The sequence below is a fragment of the Carica papaya genome, chromosome 1 (assembly GCF_054855325.1).
Source record: "Carica papaya isolate Zhongbai chromosome 1, ASM5485532v1, whole genome shotgun sequence".
NCBI classification, from domain to species: Eukaryota; Viridiplantae; Streptophyta; class Magnoliopsida; order Brassicales; family Caricaceae; genus Carica; species Carica papaya.
The window spans coordinates 5,280,448-5,307,579 of NC_142309.1; the positions used below are offsets into that span (position 1 = coordinate 5,280,448).

Genomic DNA, 27,132 nt, shown 5'->3' on the forward strand with positions numbered 1-27,132 from the left:
TTTTCTGAAAAATGCAATCTGCCTTCTCATTCATTCTTGAGGTCTTTAAATACAAGAAGAAATAACAGAAAATAACAGAACATCCTAATTCCATGAAAACATGATTAAATTCAATCTCAGAAAATCAAGGAAAAGTAAAAATCCATTAACTACTACGAACAACTAAGATATCCTACTGGTAGCAGATTCTCCTCCTGGTTGACCGCTTCTTCTTCCTTCTGTTTTGACTCCTTCAACCTGCACGTGGGGATCTTTTAATCCACAAATTTTGGGTTCTTACGTGGCACTCTTGCGGATCTTCGGGGCCTATCATATGCATAGTCATGTTATTTCCAAAAGTATCTTAAGAAAAAAAATACAGTTCGAACGAAGAAAAGGGTCTAAGTTCAGCTTTTGGACACAGTACATCTAAGCATCTAAGAAATTTATTTGGGTATAAAACAAACATGGAGATATGGAGTCCAGATGTAGCTCGGATAACCATTAAGTTCATGTTACCGGGCAACGATGAACACCTACGAGAGAAATCCAACCAAGAGATGGAACCCATCTCAAAGCTTTCCTTCCCTTTCTTTTCTTTACCAGATATGTAACAGTATCTGCCAATGTGTGCATGGTAGACACCTGACAATGTCTGGTTCAACTTACAATAACATGAGTAACAATTAAACGAAAACCCATTCATCAATTTTCCTTTCTTATTGTCTGCTTTTCCAGACATGTGACAATCTTTACCATGAAGATGAAAGACTAGATTGAGACCTCAAGTATATCTATAATAGCTATGCTAGCAAATATTCTACAACAAAGAAATCTGTAAAATGTACTCAATTCACATATAAAATTCGAAGATAAATCATTTTGGCGGAAGTTAGAAGAGCAAAGTCAATGATGAATAAATAGTGAACAGCGATTGAATCCTCTACTAATATTTTCACACTAGAATTCATATGGAAGCAGAAAGTGTGTACCTTTTAAAGCTGCTAGAAGGCTGAGCATTCGAATAGTTCCCCTCAGCTCTGTTACTGCGTACCGTTTTTAAAGATCCCTTCTAGGGTTTTGAACGACGAAAAGAAGACAACTTGAACTGACAGTCTAGTCCTTGATCTTATAACTAATTCAATTGGGTCCATCTGGGCTTAATGGTGGTTTCCACTACCCACTTCAGGGCCCGATAACAGCCCAGTCTTAAACGTCTAATTTTTTAAAACATTGGTCAAAATCAAGGGTCAAGACCTTTTGCTTTCTCATCTAACGGATCAGGCCCATCGCACGGTCGCTTTCTATAAAATCGGCTCGGGCTAGGGTTTTTTTTCCCTCTCTTCTAGCGACGCAGCGGACCTCTGCTTTTGCTAGACTTCTCTAATCAAGGTCTCCTGCTTCTCCGACTGCATCTGCCACCATGGTGTGTGTTCACTTCTCAATCTTCCACATTATGTTCTCGTTTTTATTCCCTGATCTGCTTTGCTATCTCGAGATGATACAGTCGAATGATATAATCCTCTGTTTTCTGGTTTCTTGTAGACATGCATATACTTGTCTTGCTTCTCGGTAATAGAGTTCTGCCTTTGGTTTTCTGAAAGTAATCTTAGGCTTCTTTCTATGATCTTTTGTTTGAGTGGTGTACAACTAGGAAAAGGAGGATATAGTGTTCTTTCTTGTTTTAGGTTATAGCAAGCGTCTCTTTTTTTTATAACTGATTATTCTAGTATTGGTTTGAAAAACTAATATTTGGTGTGATTTGCGAGGTTAGGTTCTCCAGAACGATATTGACTTGTTGAATCCTCCGGCGGAGATTGAAAAGAGGAAGCACAAGCTCAAGCGTCTTGTTCAGTCTCCAAATTCTTTCTTCATGGTAATTCGTCACGCTATTATTTGTTTATTGCATATTGGTGTTCGTGTGTGTGTTTGGCACATCAACGTCAGATTACGCCAGTAGTTTTATGTTTTGATGGAATGTATTGGAGTACTTATTTCCTGTTTTCTCCATTGTAGGATGTCAAATGCCAGGGTTGCTTTAGCATGTAAGTAGATCTTTACATAGTTCGTGATGTTTTTTATCAGTTTATTATGTTTGTTTTGATTGTTTGTGGCGAAATCCTGAATGTGTCTTGACTGGGATTGTGTAAACAAATTGCAGAACAACTGTTTTCAGCCACTCTCAAACTGTTGTGGTGTGTGGGAACTGCCAAACAGTTCTGTGCCAACCTACAGGTGGGCGAGCTAGACTGACTGAGGGATGTTCTTTCAGGAGAAAAGGGGACTAAGTGATCCCATAGTTAATTTTTATGGAAGAGTTCCTAACGTTGGTGCCTTGAGATGGTTTTTTCTTTGTTATATCGGAAGTTAATTTTGGCACTGCTTTTTAGTTTCTTTGTATTGTAGTGGATTTGGTGAGAGTTTATATATGCTTTTGGGATTGGATCATGTAATTTCATTATCAACAAGACGCATTGTCATTTTTGCTTGATAGATGAAAACCTAATGCCCCGTTTACCTTTTATCGTTGATTGCTTTTCATTATCACCATTGCTTTGAATTTTCTATGAGCTCTTTTTCCTTTCGTCCGCCCTTCAAGCCATTTGCTTTGCTTTATTGATTTGGGGTTATCCTAGCTGTTGAACAAAAAGCTGGGATATGATATTGGGGATGGATGGAATGAGATGTAATTTTGTTTGGCTGCCTTGCGAACCAACTGCATTTCTTTATGATAGAAGAAGATTACTGCTTTCTCAGGATATATGCAATTGGCATTCAGTTGAGCAGTAAGGTCGTGAAGTTTAGTTTTGGAGATGGGAATCATTACTTCGTGGTAATAGTCTTCGGTGAATTTTGAATCCAGTTAACTGTATCGGTTTGGTTGGTATTTCACCTCTATGTGGTTGTTTGAGTCCGAAACTTTTTTGCACATGTTTCACCACGAAAATTAAAGAAACCCGAAGTTTGTGAGACATTGGATCTTGATATGGTCTCCTTTTCCCCGAGTTCAAAGAAAGAGGCCAATTATGTGGACTGGTATGTATTTTCATGGATGGTAGAATCATTTATCTTCTGTTTGTGTATTCAAAATCTAGAGGAAGTTGCTAAACTTTTTTGACCAATTAGAATGTGATTCATGTGAAGGTAAGCTGTTTTGCTAATTATTAGAAGATCATTTTCAACAAGTTGAAGCTTCACCAACCTCAAAACCCAGTTCAAAATGTAAATATGAAAAGAGAAAAACAAGAATATTAAGTAATTTTGTTTATCTAATCCGCTAGAGGAGATGATATACATATATACTATCTGTATGCTTGTCAATACATGTGTAATAGGGTCGGTATATATAGGAAGGTAGAAGAGAAGGTGAAGTTCTGAAGGTCTGTCACATGCGGATGGCGAACTGCCATTAATGTTTTGTGATCTTATTAGAATCTTTACATACAGAACTAGCGACGTCAAATTTGTCCCCGTGGGATCCCACATCTGCATCTGCTACTTCATTTTTCTATTGCTGCTTCCGCCTGCACTGCACTGCACTGCACGGCTTATTATATCATATACATACGTGTATGTACATGCTCCGTCAAGCCATATATAATACTATTTATAAATTCAATTCTTATCACCGCCCACCAATATATATATATATATATAATTTAAAAAAGAGGGTTCGATTAAGATAATCGAAACTCCCATTCTGAAACTATGTTTTAAATAATTGACAATCATTTATTTATTTTAAAAAAAATATCAAACTAAAAAAAGCATAATTTGTCATTTATATTATGTTTTTGATAAATTATTCCAATTAATTATATCATATGATTTAAATTTTCCAAAAAAGTTTTTGAATAGCATGAAATAATAGATAATTAAATATTAATTATTACTATTATGTGTATTTTTTTTTTCTATAAATATGGCAGTCAAAAAGATTATTCTTGCCAACTTAACTTAGAAGTAATTGATGAAATTAAATATGCGATAATGATGAATGCAAAGTTTCCTGGAAGGTGTTCGAAGAGAATTTTAAAAAAAGATTGGGTTAAATTTTATTTCATTTATTTATTTATTTTAAAAATAAAACAAGATCGAAAAGATCTAACCACTATGATACAACTTAGAATTTACGTGTATATACACACACACATATATATATATATATATTTCCCTTCTGGCAAATAAAATAAGTGATAAGATTATTGGGTGAATTTTTTATTTTTTATGGGTGACATTATATGTATAGGAATAATATTGTTATTGTTGTAGTGTAATATCTAATTTAAGTTATACTATGATATTATATTTTATCACTATAGTTTTGTTTTATGTTACCCACACAATATAATTTTTTTGTAGTTACATAAAATATAATATAAATACTATCTTATACGTAAGTAAAGAAATTTTTAATTAATTTTAAAATAATTTATTTAATTAATATATATATTATACATTTAACTACTGTTTTAAAACTGTTTAGGTATGAGGATAAGTTGATGGAGATATTTTGTAATACAAAAAAATTCTTAAATTTTAATCATACTGAATGATAATTAATTTTGAAATTAGTCATAATTATGATTAAAAATATAATTAAGGTAAATATCTATTTTTCTCTAGTTATCTTAAAATTGAAGGAATTGAAGAATGAAATAATTACTCACCGTAATTATAAATTAATTAATAAAATAAAAACGCTTATTTTATTTTTTAATTAGGTGATGAATTAATGTTTTGTAATTAACAAAAGAAATAGTAGTAGGAAGTTATGAAACAGAGCATGCCTATGAATTGTAATATTACAAGAGAGAAGGTTTTATATAGCGGGAAGGGAATGGCGGTGCTGTCTCTCCCGGGAATTTCTCTCGCTCCCTCGTACTTCCTTTTTGTTATTATCTTTCTGTTTACTCCTTCTTCCTCAACTTTTCTTCTTCTTTGCCTTTTACCCCATCAAACCCTTTTTCTCTTTTCTTCTTCTTCTTCTTCTTCTTCTTCTACTTCTACTTCTTCCTGTTGCAGACAAATATTACGGAAGAAAAAAACAAAACCCATTACCCAAATGATTATCACTTTTGTTTCGGATTTTACATGGGTTGGATATGGATGTTTATAACTGGGTTCACAGCCTAGCATCTGCATTTCTGCTTGCTCCTCCTCCTCTTTATTTCTCCGCCTTCTACTCTAATTATCTGACTCAGTTTGTATGCCCTTTTAACACTCTTTCTCCCGATTTCTTTTATTTATACAAGCTTATGTTTCCTCATTTGTTAATTTTGATGTGGTTTAGTCTTTCTGAAAGAAGGTTGCTGTGCTTACAACCATGTCATCCCTGCTAGCACGAACAGGGCGTCACCGCCAGCGTTATGAGGACAATTTTCGCCTTGTCTCTGGGTATTCCCCCTTTTAACCGCTCTGCTTTATTTATTGCCTTCATGGCATGTTTATCATCCTCCTTCGTGGATATCTTTGGCTTGATCCATCTTTTGTCATGTGGCAGACGCAATGTTAATCACAAAACAAGAAGTTGAGATTCAAAAGCATGTTTATTTATGACAAATGAACGACTTATTTGTTTAATCATTGGCGAACAAATTAGCAGGAGCATCTTTATTTCTCTGTGGGATTATCATCTTTTAAGTAATATTTGCTTATCTCCAATGGTTTATCTTAAAAACAAGACCCAAGTTGTCCTTATCATTGACTTGGTGGATATAAAACCAAGCATTTTGCCTGATCTACTTTGTCCTCTTGTGGGAATTTGTTTTTGAAATCATCTTCATATGATATTATGGTTGTGGGTTACTAGGCTTAATCTATTTTGGCTATTACTTCAATGGAAGGGGGACTGTAATTTTTTGTCATTATCATATTGTAAAAAGGATTTTTCAGTAAATTTATATCCAATTGAAAAAATCATATTACTGTTCCTTATTGATGAGAATCACATTGTTACATTCTCAAATTCCAAATCAAATGAATACAATGACAGCCTGGGTTTTATTATGCTTCCTGAAATTGAATCTAGGACCTTGGAACCCCCTTTAGTAGAAAAGGAAAAGGACCCACAACAAGTTTGTGGGCATTAGGAAATTTCTGCAGGAATTGTTAACAACGGAAACAGGAAGTAATATTTGCAGTGGTTTGATCTTTACTACTTTCCAACTTCTAGCCAATAAGTAATTGATTTGGTTGAAGTCCATAAGATACTTTTTCATCCATTATATCTTTAAAAGGTGTCTCACTCGGTTCTAAAATTTTTCTCAAGTGTTGAAATAGAAAATTTTTCTGTTCACCAACAGTAAATATTTCAAAGACTCTGAGATCAAATATCTTCAGTTGTCTAAACATCCAAACCTTGTAATTTTGTTACCTTTGCAAACAGAAAAAAGAGATATAAGAAAAAAGATGTTGCCAATTGGAAGCTAATTTGAAAGGAAAAAATGAAAGGACTTAAAAGCCGACTCCTTGGTGGTTTTAATTTCTTTAAGTCAAATTTTTTTGCACATGAACCACACATGATTGCCATAGAGTGGTAAATTCTCGGAATTTGGTGCATTTGGCAGATGCATTCCCTATCGGGTGGTAAGGGATGATCAGGATGATGGCGCTGAAATAGGAAACAGGATAGAAGTTCTCATGGTTTCTTCTCCCAACCGTCATGACCTAGTCTTCCCTAAGGTATGTACTTGGATTCTTCATAGTAGTCTTCCCTAAGGTATGTACTTGGATTCTTCATAGTTGTAAACTGAGGATGATTCATGTACATGTTTTCCTTTACCAGGGTGGATGGGAGGATGATGAGACCGTGGAAGAAGCTGCATGTCGTGAAGCGGTAGAGGAAGCAGGAGTGAAAGGAATACTCAGAGTAAGTTCTGTTGTATTAAAATTGTGACAATTCAGGAGTTGATGTATTTTTGTTTGTACTGTTTTGTGCTTTTGATTAGGAAATTCCACTAGGAGTTTGGAAGTTTAGAAGCAAGAGTACACAGGACATCTGCAGCCTGGAAGGAGGCTGCAAAGGTTACATGTTTGCATTAGAGGTGACTGAGGAGCTTGATTCCTGGCCAGAGCAGGAAAATCGTGATAGGAAATGGGTAAGAGTTACCTTATATATTTATACATTGTAGATACATTGTAAGATATGCAGTGGGAATTATACTCGGATTGAATGTTGTTGTATTGATTGTGCAGCTAAACACAAAAGAAGCCTTTGAATTATGTCGATACGAGTGGATGCGTAAAGCCTTAGAAGCATTTTTGGAAGTGATGGTGGACGACAGAAAAATGGGGATGGAAGAAGAGAAACCAGAGTTAGATTCAAATCCAGTTTCTGAGTTGGGAGAATGTCAGATTATGCCTCCCAAGAGCTGCATAGATGGTATGAGTGGTATAAATACATTCTCTTGGCAGATTGCTCTGAAGAGATTGCCACCCACATGACATGAGACGATTGCCGCTCAAACGTTAAATTAATTTGATTAATATGTTTTAAGGGATAGGTTTGTTGTGTAACTCAAATACCTTTCTTTCTTGGCTAAAGATGAAGGTTCTTGTGTAAGTCTCCTTCTGCTGGCCAGTAACTGCTTCAAATCTGATATGAATAGACCCAGATTATGAAGTGACCTGCTGGTTTCACAAACTATGTTTTAGAATCGTTTAGTGAAAGCATCTTCTTTCATTTTCAACGAATGTAAAGCTGTCTTCGAGTCTACATTCAGCTTTTAGCTATATGTATAATTAGATGGGTGGAGTTATTATCATCCCACCTTAAATTCTTTAATGGTAAAACTTCAATCCTTAACCTTAATTCTCAACTGCAAGGAATTCAAAGTAAATGAAGGGGGTAAACTCTAACTAATACAGCAAATTATGTTTTAGTTATGCAAGATTAAGAGTAATATGAAAATTAGAACTAGAGATTGACTAGAAAATGAAAAAGAAATGAAATAAAATTTTCTTTAATCGAAGCAGTTCGTTTTCTGAAATTACACCGTCTGAAAGTATTCAAAGGAGGGGGACTGGGTAGTGATCATTCATAAAGGTTAGCGAAGCTGGGTTTTTCTGTATTTAATATAATGATCTGGGTTTGCATTACATTATTTTTCCAAGAAAAGACAAAAGGACGAAACTGTGAATCTGTGAGAGGAAATTCTGGAAAAGATACGCAAGAGTTGCAGTGAGACATTTTTGGAGAATGAAAATGTAATCTGGACTGGAGACAGTCCTGCCAGATTCCCGGATAACCAACACGTGCAAACAGCATGCTTTTCAAATTTAACTTACACCCTCTAATTTTCTTGTCCTTTCTACAGTAATCTGTTAATTTACAGGCAATTCGACATAATCTCCAAAAATCATTCCAAGACTTGTTCTCGAGCAGCCTATAGATGACGAAATTTTGATTTTAATCAAGTTTCATTTGATCCAAAACAAGAAACCAAGTTACTTCGATTAACTTACACAATCAGTTGTAATTTCAAGTCTGAAATGTATTCTTATATAATATTGTTTCAAAATTCTTACAATTAATTATCTATAAATGAAACTTGATTTTAAATACATATATATATACATGTGGGAGTATATAATTACGTATTACCAGAGGGGAATGCATGTAAAGATTGATTTAGACTTGAAAAAATATGGGGAAAAAGACAAAAGTCCAAGTAAACACACACCAATCTATAAAAAGGATACAATATAATCAACCTGCTCCTAATTAATCCATTTCCAAATCCCAATAGAACTTTCACTTCTCTCTTTCACCAACTTGGGTGGGCATAAAGTGCTAACATTTCTATACATACATACATATATATATATATATATTGTTTTGCATCCCTTTCAAGACCTCTCCATAGGTTTTTTGACCTACAAATATATATAGATATATATATATATATAATATCAATATTGTGATCAAAGTTTCTTAGTTAGATATGTGAATACCTAAAAATTGTATTAACATGAAACATTCCTCAATTTTGGGGTATTTTTGTACCTTTCATTAATGATAAATACTTCATACATTGTTAATGTGACAAGTAATATATTATTATTAAGTATGACCCCAAAAAAATTTATTTATTTATTTATTTATTTATTGTAAATAAGATATTTTTAATAATTTAACTGATTACTTATAGAAGTTATTATAATAATTTACTTTTATACATATATATATATATATACATATACTAAATTAAAACTAATGGATGGGTTTATCTAATTAGAACATGGGTAAAAAAATCATGATGTAAGAAAACCTATATATATATATATATATATATATATATGAGAGCAAATAATAATTTAGAGACACTTGGTCAAAGATTACATATAGGTCTACATTAATTTGGTGATCTCCATGATCATGTAGTGCCTAGTAATTGTTTACTTCAAAAAAAAAAAAAAAAAAAAAGCATGCCTACAAATCTCTCTCTCTCACATGGCACCCAATATGTTTCTCTTCAAATTTTCTTCTCAAAATTCCTCATTTACATTTTCTTGGTCATAATAATTTATGACCCAAACAGATTTAAAAATTTTAATAAAGAGACAAAGGAAAGTTTTGGGTAAATTAAAACAAAAAAGGAAAAGAGAATTAGGCTTTGGAATTTATCATTCATTGTTTAATTCAGGCTTAAATTGGGTGCACATGGCTGACTACATGATACTCTTTTTAAACTTACCATGTTAATTAATTATAACATTAATTGGATAAACCTAATTATATATATATATATATATATATATATGTATATGTATGCAGTGGCACAATGCCCTCCTGATTTCTTAGTTACAAAGTTAACTCCATTAACTTAATTTTTTACATTTTTTAACTTTTGCTGGAAATTATTCATAGTAGTAAAATCACACATTGATATATGATTTATATACATATTTATATGTTTCTTTCTTTTAAGAAATATATGATTATATGGATCATACAGCAATCATAACATCTTTTGGGATTCTTTCCTTTTTTTTTTTTTTGGTTTGGGTTAAAGTTGATTAAGTGTGTGTGTGTGTGTATATATATATACACACACACACATAATGATATGAATTTTAGATGGTTTATGTGGGGGGAGGGGGATGTAAGATGTGTGTAATTATATTAAGATGATGGGAAATGGGACCTAATTATGAATGATCGAAAAGCATCCATCTGCGGTGATGATTGGTAATGTGCACTACTAATTAGCCTCTTTTATTTCATATATATATATATATATATATGTGTGTGTAGATATGTAATAATCATCAAATATATATTGATCGACCGTCCATGATTAACCCAGTCATGATCATGGGTACTCCATGATTAGTTCGAAATTTATTAAGTATCACATGTATGGACTTTTGGACTGTATGTACATGCCAATTTTATTAAACTCTGAGGATTAGCCATGATGAGACATGGTATCTAAGAGAACATGCTACTCATGGCCAATATTAAAATTTTGTATACTTACCTTGCCCATCATCTCAAATTATACGTGTACGTGTTGTATGTATATACACATATATAAAGTACTGATTAATTAATAAATTATACAACAGTCAAGAGATTTTCTAATCATTGTTGATATACATATGTATCATAATCAGTATCGGTACTGAATATTCACTGACAGTAACTCCATCTAATTAAGATGATGAATCTACAACCTAAGGGGTTTTTACCCGTTAATTACATACATATTCGACTACTATACGTACATATTCTACCACTATACATACATATACTCTCAGTTTCCTTCATCATCAGTTGGGTTCTGTGTTTTTTCACCCCTTGATTGATTTATTCCATGTGAGTCAAGTTAAAAACAGGGAATTGAAAAACGACAATCCCAATATAATTCTTCAGTTTCTTCTTCTCCTTCTTCTTCTTCTTTTTTTTTTTTTTTTCTTTTCTTAATCGATTATTTTTTCTGTAATTAATTCAATTTAAAAATGTATTTCTTTTGTCCGGCAGGTGGTGGAAACATGGAAAGAGATTGCTGCTGAAATTATTTTAAGGAGCAAAAAAGAATGGCTTGTTAGATACGTTGTATAGGGAAATGAAATCATCTCATCACATATTAATCCATACATATATGATTTCTTTAAGTTCTGTTTAACCTAATTTTTCTATTACTACTTTTGAGCTTACATATATATATATGTATATATATATATATGTATAAAGTAGTATATGCGTATTTTTTACATACCAACTTAAACAATAGATTATATATAATTGGTGATTTGAGCTTGTAATTATATATCTGTATCTCTTGATAAGAAGTCCTTATATACCACCTTTAATATGTGTATATATATATATATATATGTATATATGTATAGTGGGGATATAGAAAGGGGCAAATGCGTAAGTGTGTGTGTGTGTGTATATATATATATATATACGAGACTCACATCACATGCAACTCCAGAACAAACGACATCCACTTCTCTTTGTGTTAGTGTAATCCATCGAAACTGTTCATTGCTACCTACCCATTTTACATTTTTAATCTCTCTCTCTCTTTCTCTCTCTCTCGCTCTCTTTCGTCTTCATACTCGGACACACACACACACACACAAATATATAAAGTTTCACGTAGGAGAACCGTGGTCATCCTCATCATCAGCCGATCGGATATTGTTAACTTTGATATATATCATGAACGCATCAACGTCAAGCAGGAGCAAGAAGAAGCAGCCGCAGCAGGAAGCAACGGGAGGGAGGTTTCTGGGGGTTCGTCGGAGGCCATGGGGAAGATACGCGGCGGAGATAAGAGACCCTACCACCAAAGAAAGGCATTGGCTCGGCACCTTTGACACCGCCGAAGAGGCAGCTTTGGCCTATGACAGAGCCGCCCGCTCCATGCGCGGCCCTCGTGCCCGCACCAACTTTGTCTACTCGGACATGCCTCCCGGCTCCTCCGTCACCTCCATCATCTCTCCCGATGACGTCCAAACCAACCAACACAACAAAAACAACTTCCAAACTTCTTTCTTACTCGACCCTCCTCCTCATCAACAACAAGACATTCCCCATCTGGTGTCTAGCGTCAATGTCAGTGATCATCATAGTTATAATTACTTCTCTGCAATGACGACTTCTGGTGAGGATGACATCTGGGGGTCTTCTGGTTCGGGTTCGGGTTCGGGTTCGGGTTCGTACGCTCATCATTATCATCAGCTGCAGCAGCAGCAGCAGCAGCAGCAGCAGCCAGAGCAAGGTTTGAATGTCAATGGTGTTAGTAGTAATAATGATCACGAGCTACCACCGTTACCCAGCTGCGAGATGTCTGGTTGTGAATACTGGGGATATAATAATCAAGAATACGAAGGTGGTGGGAGTGAAGGAATGGTGACAGGGTTGACGGAGCAGACGACAGGGTTGGAGATGATGGATTCAGCCGGTTCCTACTTCGACTTCGATTCGAGCCAGTACGTGCACAGTCCACTGTTTAGCAGGATGCCGACTGTTTATGATACGCCGGCCGATCCTTTTGATTTGGGCACCTCTTCTTATTTTTTCTAAAAAAAAGGGCTCTCTATTTACCTTTTTTTTTCTTTTCCTTCCTTTTGTTTTTTTTTTTCTTTTTGGGTGTGTTTCATTTTTTCATGTTGTATGCTGGGTTGATTTGGCTTGGGTTTGTGTTGATGGGAATTAACTAATTTTCTAATTCATAATATAAATAGATTGGAATGGAGTGGTAGAAGTAATTGTTTATGTTCTGCCAATTTACAGCCCAGCCCAGATCTTTGGACTTACAAACTCCAATTCCTCCTTTCGATTAATTTTAATTAAAAATTATTACATTTAAAAAATATAAAGAAAGAACAGTATGAAATATAAAAGATATGATTTTTTTTTTCTTTTCAAAATCAATAAAATATTGATGACAAACAATATGGTATGGTTGTACAAATAAAAGAAATTGTTATAATGTATAATATTACACATCAAAATTGAAAATTAAGTATTTCACAAAATTTTCGTTTATGTAATTTAAAGGGCATGATCATGGAAAGGAGGAGGAGGAGGAGTCGAATGAAATCAAGTTTGAGAAGAAGTGAAAGTGATCATGTTTTTCTTCTTCCCATGGAAGCTGGGTTTCCATCAAATAATTCATCAATCAACGTCTCAATATCCTCAGGTTGATACCTAATATACTTATCCGCCTGTCTACTCGCGTCCAGATGTTGTTTGAATCTTCCCAGAAACGATCTGTAAGCCGGAATCACCACTGCCGATATGGACACCCGCAGCTCAGATTGGAGCTGCTCGTCGCTCACCACCCACGTGCTCTGCGTCTTGTGAATCTCTTCAAACAAGGCGTTGAAGCATTTGAATCTCTCTTTTAACACAGGTTTTGCCACCTTCCCGCTCACCTGCAACCCTTCATGGCTCATGCACTGTAACACCCTACTCCACGTTTCCCTTTGGTAGTTCTTGTGGTACATCCTCATGTCCGAAGATCTCTTTCTTGTCCATGCCGGGCCGATCATTTCGTAGATCTCACTCGACCCTTTGATCTTCTGCAATATATATCTTCCGTTGTTCATCAAGAATATGTAACGTAATGCTGGGTCCCTGTAAAGTTTCGACTTCATGTCAAGATTTGCGTCCAGCAGATCCATCACAGTCATCAATTCTGTTGCAAATGGTGACATTTCTTGGGCCCCCTCGTCATGGGCGTCGTCGCCCCCTCTTCTGTTCTTTGCTTCGTAGCTACTGTTGGATTGCTCTGAATCTCCCTCCATTTTTCTGTGATTTCGAAATACCTGCTCCAAGGTGTCCTTGTATTCACAGGCGTACTCGAGATAATTCATGGTGTAGCGAGTCAAGGGATGAACTGCACCACTGGGCACCGGAGTCCTTCCCTGGTCGCAGCTGATCGAATTCTCAAGCTCACAGAAAATACTCACCGCAGCCTCACCCAGCCTAGATTGCGCCACTGAGATCTCGTTTATCAATTCTTGGGATGCGTCTCCGGAATCAGATCCATCTATCGCCACCACCAAATCCCGCAGTGTCTCGTACATGTCCAGAAACTTGAACAGCTTCTCAGTTGACCGCTTCGTAAGCACAACGGCTCCTGAGAAGTTGAGTGACCGCATCACCACCGACGCGGCGATCTCGCCGAACAATCTTTTCGGAAGCCAAGGGAAATCAGAGAAGACTGCATCGCAGAGCTTCCGCTCGGCGGCGAAGAGGGTGGAGGCGCAATGCTTGACGATATTAATCCACATGGTGATCTCTTCCTCGAGGGGCTCCCATTGCATTCTCTGGACATCCTCAGCGTTAATGTTGTCGAAACCCAACTTGGTCAGCTCGTCTTGGAAGGCTTGTCGTCTGAGGTTTCCGTATAAGAGACAACATTCTGCTTCGTAGCCGGCAGGGATCATGGCCCTGGTGATCTTGTTCATGGTGGATATTGCTTCCTGAGAGAAAGCTGGAAAATCCTCGAGCTTGTTGGAGCCTGGTTCAACTGTTACACAACAATCTGAATCCTTGAAAGACTGTTGCTTGTGGGACTTTGGGGTCTTGGGATCCAAAAGGTTATTGAGAGTGTTATTGCGCTTGGAATTATTGAGAATGGAACGGAACTGGTCGTCCAAGAAAGTCATGGCGCGGTGCAAGACGGAGCTGGATCGGTTCAGGCAATGGGCGAGAGGAGAATTGGAAGGAAAGGCAGATAGTTTATTTGCCAACTTTGAGAGACGATTAAGGGCATCTACAAATGCAGAATCTTCGTCTTTGTTTTGACCAAATCTGCAGGAAGAGTCTTTAGAATCAAATTTGGAGATCATCGAATCTACCATTTTAGGTAACGACTCCGCAGCGGGTGGAATCTCCGGGGGATTGGATTTGTCCTCCGCGGAAGACAATGCGTCGACAAATCGTTCCACCTCCTCCATCACGTGATCCGGTGGTGGGTCCTCGGCATTTTGATGATCCCCGTCTGATCTGCCGTCGACGACGTCCAAGTGATCTCGGCCTGCAGAGTTGGTCTTTTTATGGCCATTGTTGGAAAAGCTGACAGACTTTTCAGGGGCTTTCTCCATGAGATTGAGATGTAAATTTTTAGGGGGGGTTTGAAATCTCTGTTTTGTTTTCTGGTCAGGTTAGAGATTAGGAGTTGTAAACGGAGATTAGAGCGGGATTAGTGGGGGGGGGGGGGGGGGGGAATTCATTTTTCCTGTTTTTGTTAATTTAGTTTTGTTTTATTTACTTTTTTGTTTCGTTTAGTTTTCTATAATTTGTTTGGAAGGAATTGAAGAGAAGGGTGTAAGCATCGTGGGAGAAAGAGTTGTATGTGGGTGCTTTTTCTTGTGGCATTCTAGCCGTTGGTTGCTTTTTTTTTTTTTTTTCTCTCTAATTTTTTTGACCTTTTGTTCATAAGAACAGCATCCGACTTGGTAGCTTCTTCCTGACTTCAGCTCTGGTAGTACAATATTATTATGTCTAAACAAATTTCAATATATTACAATAATGGAACACAAAAAGAAGTCTTGACTAGGCCCATTTGGGTCAGTGAGTGTGCAAGCCCATTAGGTATCCGTGAAGTTTTACAAAATCAAAGGCCTCTTTTGATAATTTTGCTTGGTGGGTTTTGTTTTTAATAGCCCAATTACATGCCAATACAGGCTTTCTTGACTGCTCTTAGTGAATCACTCTTGACCCAAACTATCCAATAACCTAGTTCTGAATCTTCATGGACTAGCTTTTTCTTTTCTTTCTTACTTTGGGATTTGTTAACTTATCCTTTTTTTTTTTCTTCACAAATATCCAACGTGCCCTTTAATTTGTCTATACATACATACAACCTTGAAAATGAACTCACCAAGCTCATATTTATAGAAACAAACACCGACAGTTCTCCGTCTAAATGCTTTAACCATGTTAATTGAGTTATCAGTGACGATGTTAACCGACTGAGGATGAAACTTCAATGTATTATGTTTAATAAAATTAAAAAACCTAAAAAATTGAGTTAGAAGTTCAGTTTTTTTATAAAAGAAGTTAGAGGTATGGTGATGGAAGAGTATGTGATAAAGTATCAGAACTTGATAGTTTCAATATGTTGTTTATTCAAAGTAATTACAAAGTACTTAAAGATGATATTACAAGTATCATGGAAGAACTTCATTTGACCAACAACTTTCAAAACTCAATGGATACTTTATTTTTAACCTTAATCCCCAAAGTTGAAAACTCAACTACCTTAGGGGACTTACAAAATTAGTATCATTTATAAAAGCACATCCAAGGTGTTGATGGATAGACTTATAAGTGTCTTAGGGGAGTTGATTGGTGAGTCCCAATTTGCTTTTATGAAAAACTAGGCATATGTTTAATTGTGTGCTTGTTGCTTCAAAGTTAGCTAATGTCATGCAATGTGGTTGTGGGAGGTTACTATTTAGAGATGGATTTTAAGAAGGCGTATAATATAATTAATTAGGATTTCCTGGAAAGTGTTTTCATAGATATGAACTTTGTGCCAAGTGGAAGGTTTACATAATGAAGTGTGTCTCCTCTATGGGAATCTTTATTCTGGTTAACGGTTTTGATGAGAGATTTGAGGTAGGGGGACACCTTATCCCCATTTTTGTTCAACAGTGAAAAAAACTTATATGTTGGGTCACATCAAAGTTTTCAGTTATAACAATGGGGATGGATGAGGGGTGAGAGGTGGGGGAGGTGAAAGCTTAATTATACTTCTATTAACGGATGACACCTTATTTTTTTTTTGTAACATTGTGGTTAAAGAGATCATAAATATCAAAGAGAGTCTTAAGATGCTTTAAGCTTGTTTTCAACATTAAAAGTAAACTTTAATAAGAGTAAAATTTTTGGGGTTGGTGTGAATGGTAGATAGATCTTTAATGTGGCAAGTAACGTAAGATGTGAAGTTGAGAGCTTTCCTTGCATTTATCTAGGTCTTTTGCTTTGAGTCAATCCTGCTTCCACAAGGTTGTAGATCTCATTTTTTCATAAACTTAAAAAAGTTATATGCTTAAAAGTTAGAATTTGTCATTTGATGCTAGAGTAACATTAGTTAAAGAGGTTCTGAAATCTTTTCCTATATTCTTTATGTGTATTATAAAAGTACCTATTAACATATCCAAGAAGATTGAAAAAATTATAAGGAATTTTTTTTTTGTGGGGTAATACCTAATTTATTAGGAATGTATTTTTTTGCCTATAGTGGCCTAATCATTGACAATTTTAAAGGAATGAATAATATTTTACTAATATATAGATATGACAATTAGAATGATACTCATTAGTATTTTAAAGAGAGTTTTCTCTCGTCCATTTGAGCAATATTTTCTCATTTATTCCTAATTTGACTTCTTCTGCTTATCAAGGTTAAACTGTTGTTGCGTCCTTCCTACTTTCTATTGTGCTTAGCTTTCTAGTATTCTTACACTTTCTTCTCCTTTATTGCTCGTCTCTAGTTTTTTTGTCATTCTCTTGTATTGGCTGTTGTTTTTGCCTTACTTTTTGTTAGACGTCGTTTTTATTTTTCTCTTTTTGTTTTTATTAGTCTGATTTTATTTTTGCTGTCAGTCATATTTATCTTTCATTTATTTTTGCTGTCGCGTTTGAGTGTTTGGGATGTTGTGTTTTGTGAGGTTATTATTCCATAGTACATACTTATCGACATTTAAACATATTCATATATTTATTTTTTTTTAAGAAAAAAATCAACATACACCATCACATCATAAGTAATATTTATGCAAAGTAAATTATTTTCGTCAATTTATATACGAAAAGTATTATAAAAAAAAAATCATAGAGAGAACATTTGACATTGTGATTATGACCCATGGAGAACATTTTCATTATACCTAAACACGTACTCTTTATGGGTCTATAAGTATATAAATCAATATTAATAGTTCTAATAATAAATTATATTATTAAAATAAAATATTCCATCTAATAACATATTAAAGATACTCCTTACTTACTCACCAAAGTGATATCAATTTTTGAAATTTTTTATTAATTTATATAATAAATTATTTTTCTACTACGGAACGTACGAAAAATTTATTTAAACATAAATTTTTGATCTTTAAAAAAGACTCCATGGATGATCCGTACTAATAATAATAATCATTTATTTTCTTAAAACGAAAGTGACCTTACACACACACATATATATATATATGTATATGATTTTGGTGGGTTTATAATAAAATTTTCGAGTGGAGGGGATGAATTCAATATGTATATGTATATGATTTTGGTGGGCTTATAATTAATTTTCGAGTGGAGGGGATGAATTCAATTAACATCATCATACGACTTTAGTTTATAATTTTATTTTCTCAAATTCCTTGTCCCGGAAGTTGCTAAGAAGCTACAAACTTTTTATATTGCCCTCTCAAACATTATTATATTATGACTTATACATCAACGATCATCATTATATACATATATATATATATATATGCATCAATCATCATTACATATAATTTTTTTGTTTGAAAATAAATATTTACTTTTTCATTAAGCTTTTTTTTTTTTTTTTTTCATTTTTAGTCGGATGGGTTATAAATTTTTACTTTTTAAAATAATTAATAATCTAATTGAAGTAAAAAAAAAAAAAAAATAGAAAATCTTCTAGAAGAAAAAGAAAAGAATAGAATTGGAGGTGAATTTTTGTAGAGCGTAGACTAGGATGATCATACGGCTAGGAAAGTCCACAGAGTATGCCGAGCAGAGGGTTTTGTCGTCTTCTTTGTGATCCTGGCCGTTGGCGCAGAAACTGGGGCCCACCGTGGGAGATGAATTTGTCTTTTAGTAGGTTTTGATTTGATTGTGGTTGGATGATGACGACGCCATCACGCACTCAACTTGGTTTGATATTCACGCGCTTCCCGCGTATAAGCCGTGGGCATTGAATTGAACCCCGCCTTCCCCCCACCCCCAACGGGCAGCCGCCCTCCTCTGTTTGGCTATTGTTTTTATATTATCCCAATCCCATCCACCAACGAAATTCCAAAATTGAATAATGTTCAATGCACTACATATATATATGTATATATATTTCTCGAAATATATTAATATTCAAAATTACATTTGCCCAAATCAACATTTCAAAAATGAGAACCATATTTATTTTGTGATTATCCCAATCGTGATTTAAAATAAAAAATTGAATCTTAATTATTATTACCCAAAGTAAAATGAATATGTATTAGTAGTATGTTGTATTAAATTATTTTTAAAAATAAACTATAATTAATAAAATAATTAAAATAATTTTATATAAAAAATGAAAGTAAAGATTTATGGTGTGGGAAAAGTTGTAGATAGGGAAGAGATTGCGTTTGAAAGAGTGTTTAAGTGGAGGCAACAAAATAGATACCAACTTATCCAAATTATTATCATAATATAATGCGGGAATTTATGCTTCCAACACTCTTCGTCTACATATACATACATATATATATATATATATTCCTTATATTTTAAATCAAATAATTTATAAGACAAATTATTAAATTAATTTTAAAAGTTTAATGTTTATTATATTTTTAATTCTTAATTTTTTATTACAATTTAATCTCTAATATTTTTTTTAAATATCAATTTTTTTTTTTTACTTTTAAAATAAAAAATATCTTAAAAATTATAATTACTAATTAATTAAATTAATAAATATAAATCATCAAAACATAATTTGAATAGTATCATGTGTTTTAATTCTAGATTATGTGTTTTAATTCTAGATTATTCAATAAATGTAGAAATTATTATAAATAAATATTCATATAGATTTTAAAATTCAACTTTATTCATAAAATTTGTTATTATATATAATAAAAATTATTAATTGAAGAATATATTAATATAATATTTATTTACTTTCTAAAATGTATATAAAAATTAAGTTATTATAACCAAAGTATCTTCCGATAAAATAGTTATTTTGGTTTTGATTATGGTAAGTTGTATAAAATCTAGTTCCCTGCGTAAAATCTGGTGAAAGCGAGTCCCACTCTCCAGGCACGACCGTAAATGAGATAAAGTGTACTGCGAAGCCACGTGGAAGGTTCAAAATAACCACGCGCCATCACAACGCGTGTAGAAGTAACAACCAATTATAAAGAAATCCCATATCCGGTTTGGTTCGGAGTCGGGTCACGCGATTCAATTCGTTATATGGCATACTCTACAGAGCTGTTGGGGGAGAGGGGTGGCTTCGCTGGTTCCATTCACGTTCAAGACCAGAGAAGAGAGAGAGAGAGAGAGATGGAATGTGATTAGCGAGGCCTAAAACTGTTGTCTTTTGTTTCTTCCTTGTAGATTTTATAAGCACTGAGAAAGGAAGAAGGAGGAGAGGAAGAAGAAGGAGAGAAGCCAGAAGAAAGGATTCCAGGTTGGCCTTCTTCATAGCATGGAGCCAGAATCTGGATTCTCCCCTCCTCGAAACCCTCCTCTTCGTCAGCTCCCTCTTGTAATTTGATTATCTTCTTCTTCCCTCCATTTATCTTTGAATCTGTTTGCTTGTTTCTTTATTTTGTTTGGATCCCTTTTACTTTTTGTGAACTTTCCCAGTATGTTTCTGCGACGTTATTGATTGATTCATCTTCGTCTGTTGCTTGATTGTCCGCCTTACGTCATTTGTGGTCTTATTTTCCCGTCGATGGCATTTACATGACTTTCCCTCCAATTTGTACTCTCTGTTTTGTTCAATACTTTTCCCTTGTTAATCAATATCAAGAAAAATAAACTGCTTTTCTTTTTTGTTTTTTTTTTCTCTTTATACCAAATCCTATTTGCTTTTTTCTGCTTGTTGGCTAGGAATTTTTTTTAGTCCAAGTACTTCTGACTGCTATTAAATAATGAGATTTTAGCTCCACCCTAGTTTCTCTTTCAAGTTATTGTTGTAGTTGGCTAACCGGCTACTCTTAGATAGTCAACTTGACTCTAAGGCTGGGGCTTTCTTGTATAGTATTCTTGCTGTCTGATCACTCTCTTGATATGTTTCGTCTTGTTTAATATTTATGTTTAAGTCTGATACTTGACTTTGCACGTTCGTGTGTTTGATTGATCTGTGAGTGTATTCTGAGAAGGGAACTTCTTTTGTTACCTCCTCATTTTTCTTTAGTGTTAAGCCAGAGTGAGTTATTGTTTATGTTTCAAACCATGATTCTTGCCAGCTTCATGAGATCATGGATGCACAAGCTACCATATCGGTGGCCTCAATTATTAACCGGTGCCCATTCATTCTTAAAGGACCGACCATCAGAACAATTCCAGAGGAGTTAAAATAGTACAGTAGAAACTTTTATTTGAACTGGAAGAAGGTTAGGATAATATATGTTTTGTCTTAAACTGATTATTTTTGAAAAAAAGATTTTTCTTAAACTGAAAAGAAAATTACTTCTTGAATTGTGTTTTCCTCTGCTTAGCTAATGGGGGCTGCCAATAAGCTGCTCCCAAGGGCTTGTAAAACCTGCCAATAAGCTGCTCCCAAGGCCTAAGCTTTCATATTGTTCATATTTCGAAATTCAATCTGCCGTGGTTGTATTTCTTTGTGCTTTTCATCTTTTGTGGAAAATTGTAAAATTACATTTTCTTGTTGATTACTGGTTCCTTTTAGTGGAGTATTATATATGGCTTAAGATAATATTGTTTTCGGCATTATTCATCGCATGGCCAGTTATATTTATTTTGAAACTGTATTTGTACTTGCTTGTTGTAAGTTGGAATACATCCTTTGAGCCTTGATGGTTCACCAGGATTCTTATCTCTTGTGGCTGGTAATTTGTGTGGTTTTGCAGCTGTCATGGGTTAACCTCTCTAGAAATTTAGTACTGGCATACCAGAGTTTTGGTGTAGTTTATGGGGACCTGAGCACATCTCCTCTTTATGTCTTCTCAAGCACATTCACAGGGAAGCTGCAGAAATATAGAAATGAGGAAGTCATATTTGGTGCATTTTCACTGATCTTTTGGACCTTGACATTATTACCTTTGCTTAAGTATGTTGGTATCTTGTTGGGTGCCGATGATAATGGAGAAGGTGACATCTTTTTACTAAATCTTTCACCCTTTCAACATTTTATGAAATTCAGTTGGATTTTGAGGTATCACCTGTAAGTTAATTTATTTGGGACCTATATCAGGTGGTGTATTTGCTCTCTACTCGCTTCTTTGTAGACATGGAAAATTCAGCTTACTTCCTAATCAGCAAGCAGCTGATGAGGAGCTATCAACTTACAAATATGGACCCTCAACTGATGGTGTCTTGTCCTCTTCTTTGAAGAGGTTTTTGGAGAAGCATAAAAAGCTACGGACAGCCCTGCTTATAGTGGTACTTTTTGGTGCTTGTATGGTCATTGGTGATGGTGTACTGACTCCAGCTATATCAGGCAAGAGACTAAAGTATAATCTTTTCTCTTTTCATTTTTTTTGGGATAGAAGTTATAATATAGTTGCTCTTTCGCCAGCTATGTTTCATCTTGGTGAGAATAATTTTTATTTTCATTTGCTCCAGTCCGGGGGTGCAAAACTGAGGTTGGTTAACCAAATTGGAATGCATGTTATTAATTGAACCAGTGAATTTAGTTGGCCGAAATGGTTAACTGAGGGAGGACCTTGTGAAAATCGTTGAATTTTCTTTTGGTTAATTGAGTAATGGTTACTGGTGCTTTCTATATCTCAATGAGTGTGAATCCCCAAATCATCCTCTTTTTGGCTTCTTGGAAGGTAGAAAGCTTTGGAAATAAGCTCTTAGCTTCTTCAATCTTTCTTGGGTGTTTGTGCCTCTCAGGAGGGATGACCTCTGGGGCAGTGTCCCAGCCACCAAGCATTGAAAGGTTTTTAACCCTCAATCCTGTTTTTATCTTTTGGATTACTTTGAAAAAGAGGATCCAAAGAGCTTTTTTGATCATTCTTCTTCTCCTTTAACATCCATCATGGATAATGAGTTTAGAACACTCAATCTTTTGTACAGGGATCTGTTTTTGTTGGATGATGTCGATGCAATGATGTTTTTGATCTTTTCTGTTTGTAATTATGTATATGTGTGCCCATACCTTTTAATCTTATGTCCATATATCTCTCAAAAAAATAGTGTATTGAATCAATGCAAAGGAGAATGCTTAGTAAACTTTTTCCGATTACAAACCAAATATCAAGCCCCAGAAATGAGTGGAAAACATGAAGAAAAAAGATATTTACTTTTGGTGGATGATATCTGGAAACAAATATGACTAGATGTTTTTACTCTCACTAGAAAGCTCTAATTTTGAACTCTCTTTGGTGGTTTTTTTTTCTTTTCTTTATCCATAAATATGTTTAGAAAAGAAAAGGTTGTCGAAAAAGACACAAAATCCATAAATTTAAAAAAGAAAAAGAAACCACTGCCGAGTTTGTTCGCTGCTGCACCTTGTCACAAAAACTACTGTTGTGGGTGTTGGCCTGAGACCACAAGGAAAGAGATAAATGGATGAGTGGCTACTTGCTACTTCAGTCTATGGCTAAAAATGGCTAGGAAGGAGATAAAGAAGGATTTAAGTTTCGGAGGGAGAGAGATGAATGAAAGGGGTAAATAACAATCCAAGAGTGGTATTTGAGCATATTGTTTCTCTATTTTTATTTTTTTTTCTTTTGGTTTTAAACTTCCACTTCCTTTTAGGCTTTTATACTGCACTAGTGTTAATTTATATAAAGAAAAATACTGCATTAGTGTTAATTTATATATATAAAAAAAATACTGCATTAGTGTTAATGTATTCGGTGATTAAATGATTAGGTCTCTATGCAGAAGTTTATGGATCTAAGAACTGTAACAGACAGAAAATCATTTTTGAAATTCTGAACCAAAATCAACACTGATACTGGTCACCTAATGAACAACATTAACTGAGCTGAAATTTGAATTTTTCTTGATTTAGTTTGCTTAATTTAGTTGAAGTTCAATGGAGTAGTTTATTTCAGAAAAAAAAGTTCAATGGAATAGTTAACATGTTATAAACTAGGTATTACACTTATTATGATTTTTATTTAGTTACAACAGCGATTAGTTGTCATGGTTTGAAAGGATTTCTGTGTTTTAGCCTACGATAGTGGGCAAGGAGAGTAAATGAATATGTACTGCTTAATTGATTCATGCATTAATTTCAAAATACAAAATTTCCAATCCGTTATCAAGTATCTTTCTCTTTAACAATTAAACTCCTCTTTCCTCCTAACACTCCCTTTCTGCAACTTCATCTATGGAGTTATGAATCTAGGGTCATAACAAAAGACCTGCTTCATGAACCTAGAGTTATAAAAAAGACCTTTTCTAGCTTGCTGCTAATTGACTTTTACTTGCTGATACTTCTCTTACGGTGTTGGGACTGGTTGATTGTTTCCAAGAATAAAGAAGGTTGATATGTAGTTTACATCTCTTTCTTGCAGTTTTATCAGCAGTATCAGGGTTGCGAGTAACAGAACAGAAATGGCACAATGGTATCAATCCCTCCTTTATCTTCCCTTTATTTTGGTTTCAGTCAGGCTCTGATTCATGTTTCTTGTTATTGCTTTTTCATTAGCATTAATTAAATACTTGTTTTGCTTTTGATACGTCTTTCTACTGAATTTTCTAGGTGAACTCCTCCTGATTGCTTGTGTTATATTGGTCGGCCTTTTTGCTTTGCAGCATTGTGGCACACATAAAGTAGCTTTTATGTTTGCGCCAATTGTAATCATCTGGCTGGTTTCGATGTTTTCTGTTGGTCTGTACAACATTATATGCTGGAATCCCAGCATTATACATGCAGTTTCTCCACATTATATCATCAAGTTCTTCAAGGAGACTGGTATAGATGGTTGGATTTCTCTTGGAGGGATCCTTCTTTCTGTAACAGGTAGGATGGATCTTCAACTAGACAGAATATTTTTTTAAAGGCTGGACACAGCATATTATCTTAGTTGCTGAATCAGTTTATATGACGTTGTGTGAATTTGATTGCATTTTTGCTACCTATCACTTGCGAACATTTAAGTGCTAATGCAACAATCAGTTAACAATTCTTTGTCTCACCAGGTACTGAAGCTATGTTTGCAGATCTTGGTCATTTCACTGCCTTGTCAATTAGGGTACACGGATTTTGCTTTTCTCATTTTGTGCATTGGAGAACATCGTGGCTTTTACCTAGTCTTCTATCCATGCTCCTGCTTCCTTTTCCACTCGGAATTGGATCTTATCATTTCAAAATTTTCTTTCTAAATATTTGTTCAACTGAGAATCTAAATGTTGTTTGTTCTTCCTGTAGCTTGCATTCACAATTGTTATATACCCATGTCTGGTAATACAATACATGGGCCAGGCTGCATTCTTGTCCAAAAACCTTGGTTCTATACCTAACAGTTTTTTCGACTCAATTCCTGGTTAGTTGCTTCTGCCTTTTTAACTGATGCGCTTTGAGAATATGCACATAATTCTGTGTTTTTTTTTCATTAGCCTTCTGTCCTTGCAGATTCTGTATTTTGGCCTGTATTTGTTATTGCAACACTGGCAGCTATTGTTGGGAGTCAGGCTGTTATAACTGCTACTTTCTCTATCATCAAACAGTGCCATGCCCTTGGATGTTTTCCCCGAGTCAAAGTTGTTCACACCTCAAAACATATATATGGACAGATCTATATCCCAGAAATTAATTGGATCCTCATGATCCTTACTCTTGCCATAACAATAGGATTTCAAGACACAACTTTGATAGGAAATGCTTATGGTAAAGTGATACCATAATATCTTTAGCTTCTAATTTACCTCTCTTTATGTGATCATATGATGATTTATATTCGTTTATTGGCTTTCAGGACTTGCTTGCATGACGGTTATGTTCATCACAACATTTCTTATGGCACTTGTCATAGTCTTTGTTTGGCAGAAAAGTGTTTTGCTGGCTGCAACATTCCTTCTATTTTTTTGGACCATTGAAGGTGTGTACTTGTCAGCTGCATTCACAAAAGTGCCTCAGGGAGGATGGGTGCCTCTTGTGTTGTCATTCATTTTTGTGATTGTTATGTTTATCTGGCACTATGGAACTCGCAAAAAGTACAACTTTGATCTGCACAACAAAGTTTCCTTAAAATGGTTACTGGGCTTGGGCCCAAGCCTCGGTATTGTTCGTGTTCCTGGGATAGGTCTTATATACTCTGAACTTGCAACAGGAGTTCCGGCAATTTTTTCTCACTTTGTAACAAACCTCCCTGCATTTCACAAAGTGTTGGTATTTGTTTGCGTTAAATCAGTTCCAGTGCCATATGTTTCTCCTCAGGAACGCTTCCTCATTGGCCGGGTTTGTCCAAGACCATATCGCATGTACAGGTGCATTGTAAGGTATGGGTACAAGGATATCCAGCGGGATGATGGGGACTTTGAGAACCAGCTCATACAGAGCATAGCAGAGTTCATCCAGATGGAAGCAGGGGAGTCACAATATTCCAGTTCAGAGGCATCATCCTATGATGGGAGGATGGCTGTAATAAGCACGACTCTGAACTCGAGCACAAGCTTAATAGTTTCTGAGTTAGAGGATTTTGGTGTTAGCAACTCTATCCAGAGCAGCAAGTCTCTAACCTTGCAGAGCTTGCGTTCTATTTATGAGGATGAGAATCCACAGATCAGGAGGCGTGTTGTGCGGTTTCAGTTACCGTCAAGTCCTGCAATGGATCCAGCTGTCAGGGAAGAGCTTATGGATTTGATCCAGGCAAAGGAAGCTGGGGTGGCATATATAATGGGCCACTCGTATGTGAAAGCCAGGAAATCTTCATCTTTTCTGAAAAAGCTTGCAATAGATATTGGATACTCATTTCTTCGAAAGAACTGTAGGGGTCCTGCAGTAGCACTCAACATTCCTCACATCAGCCTCATTGAAGTTGGCATGATATACTATGTTTAGCCAGTTGAAGGAAAATCTTTAGTTAGTGGATACCAGTAGAATTATGAATTACTTTTTGAAAGGGTAGCGTCTAGCAGAGAGGTACCCATGGTCTTTGTTTCATTTCCTTTTCATTTTTTCTAATAATGAAAATGTGTATAGATTATTAGTCATTATTATCTCAGTTGCATGGAATTGTGGGATTTTTTTTTTTTTTTTGTAATTTGTACAATTGTTAGAG

The 27,132-nt window shown here is 35.0% G+C and overlaps 5 protein-coding genes and 1 long non-coding RNA gene across 7 annotated transcripts; 4 read left to right on the forward strand and 2 right to left on the reverse strand.

The window, feature by feature from the left end:
* On the reverse strand, positions 1–1,158 carry LOC110813043 (uncharacterized). The gene is made up of 2 exons (XR_002539423.2): positions 972–1,158; positions 1–306 (listed from the first exon to the last, which is right to left on the reverse strand). It is a non-coding gene; the product is annotated as an uncharacterized LOC110813043 (long non-coding RNA).
* Positions 1,159–1,260: 102 nt separating this feature from the next.
* LOC110813025 (small ribosomal subunit protein eS27y) lies at positions 1,261–2,503 on the forward strand. The gene is made up of 4 exons (XM_022040015.2): positions 1,261–1,405; positions 1,754–1,855; positions 1,996–2,024; positions 2,141–2,503. Exons 1-4 carry the CDS (start codon positions 1,403–1,405, stop codon positions 2,265–2,267), a joined length of 261 nt encoding a protein of 86 aa, XP_021895707.1. The 5' UTR covers positions 1,261–1,402; the 3' UTR covers positions 2,268–2,503.
* A 2,283-nt stretch (positions 2,504–4,786) lies between these two features.
* On the forward strand, positions 4,787–7,792 carry NUDX13 (nudix hydrolase homolog 13). Of its 2 annotated transcripts, none has more exons than XM_088216267.1 (6): positions 4,787–5,182; positions 5,273–5,376; positions 6,549–6,663; positions 6,767–6,850; positions 6,930–7,079; positions 7,177–7,792. In XM_088216267.1, the coding sequence occupies exons 2-6, from the start codon at positions 5,306–5,308 to the stop codon at positions 7,423–7,425; spliced, it is 669 nt and encodes a 222-aa protein (XP_088072393.1). In that variant the 5' UTR covers positions 4,787–5,182; positions 5,273–5,305; the 3' UTR covers positions 7,426–7,792. The 2 variants fall into 2 exon arrangements, with proteins under 2 accessions (XP_088072393.1, XP_021895730.1); XM_022040038.2 differs by having other exon boundaries at positions 4,788–5,186.
* A 3,583-nt stretch (positions 7,793–11,375) lies between these two features.
* On the forward strand, positions 11,376–12,695 carry LEP (Integrase-type DNA-binding superfamily protein). The gene has a single exon (XM_022039975.2). It carries the CDS (start codon positions 11,657–11,659, stop codon positions 12,521–12,523), a length of 867 nt encoding a protein of 288 aa, XP_021895667.1. The 5' UTR covers positions 11,376–11,656; the 3' UTR covers positions 12,524–12,695.
* A 168-nt stretch (positions 12,696–12,863) lies between these two features.
* On the reverse strand, positions 12,864–15,156 carry EXO70C1 (exocyst subunit exo70 family protein C1). Its single transcript, XM_022039973.2, has one exon. It carries the CDS (start codon positions 15,052–15,054, stop codon positions 13,069–13,071), a length of 1,986 nt encoding a protein of 661 aa, XP_021895665.1. The 5' UTR covers positions 15,055–15,156; the 3' UTR covers positions 12,864–13,068.
* Positions 15,157–20,165: 5,009 nt separating this feature from the next.
* Positions 20,166–27,064, forward strand: KUP3 (K+ uptake transporter 3). Its single transcript, XM_022040066.2, has 9 exons — positions 20,166–20,468; positions 21,799–22,039; positions 22,143–22,388; positions 24,424–24,474; positions 24,612–24,872; positions 25,052–25,104; positions 25,281–25,395; positions 25,485–25,739; positions 25,828–27,064. Exons 1-9 carry the CDS (start codon positions 20,409–20,411, stop codon positions 26,910–26,912), a joined length of 2,367 nt encoding a protein of 788 aa, XP_021895758.1. The 5' UTR covers positions 20,166–20,408; the 3' UTR covers positions 26,913–27,064.
* The last annotated feature ends 68 nt before the right edge of the window (positions 27,065–27,132 follow it).

Coding starts and splice junctions, on each gene's coding strand:
- LOC110813025 (XM_022040015.2), top strand. Junction 1,856..1,995: donor CTCCAAATTCTTTCTTCATG/GTAATTCGTCAC, acceptor TCTCCATTGTAG/GATGTCAAATGCCAGGGTTG. Junction 2,025..2,140: donor TGCCAGGGTTGCTTTAGCAT/GTAAGTAGATCT, acceptor AACAAATTGCAG/AACAACTGTTTTCAGCCACT.
- KUP3 (XM_022040066.2), top strand. CDS start 20,409: ATGGAGCCAGAATCTGGATTCTCCCCTCCTCGAAACCCTCCTCTTCGT. Junction 24,873..25,051: donor GATCCTTCTTTCTGTAACAG/GTAGGATGGATC, acceptor TTGTCTCACCAG/GTACTGAAGCTATGTTTGCA. Junction 25,396..25,484: donor TTTTTTCGACTCAATTCCTG/GTTAGTTGCTTC, acceptor CTGTCCTTGCAG/ATTCTGTATTTTGGCCTGTA.
- LEP (XM_022039975.2), top strand. CDS start 11,657: ATGAACGCATCAACGTCAAGCAGGAGCAAGAAGAAGCAGCCGCAGCAG.
- EXO70C1 (XM_022039973.2), bottom strand. CDS start 15,054: ATGGAGAAAGCCCCTGAAAAGTCTGTCAGCTTTTCCAACAATGGCCAT.
- NUDX13 (XM_088216267.1), top strand. CDS start 5,306: ATGTCATCCCTGCTAGCACGAACAGGGCGTCACCGCCAGCGTTATGAG. Junction 5,377..6,548: donor AATTTTCGCCTTGTCTCTGG/GTATTCCCCCTT, acceptor TGCATTTGGCAG/ATGCATTCCCTATCGGGTGG. Junction 6,851..6,929: donor GAGTGAAAGGAATACTCAGA/GTAAGTTCTGTT, acceptor GCTTTTGATTAG/GAAATTCCACTAGGAGTTTG.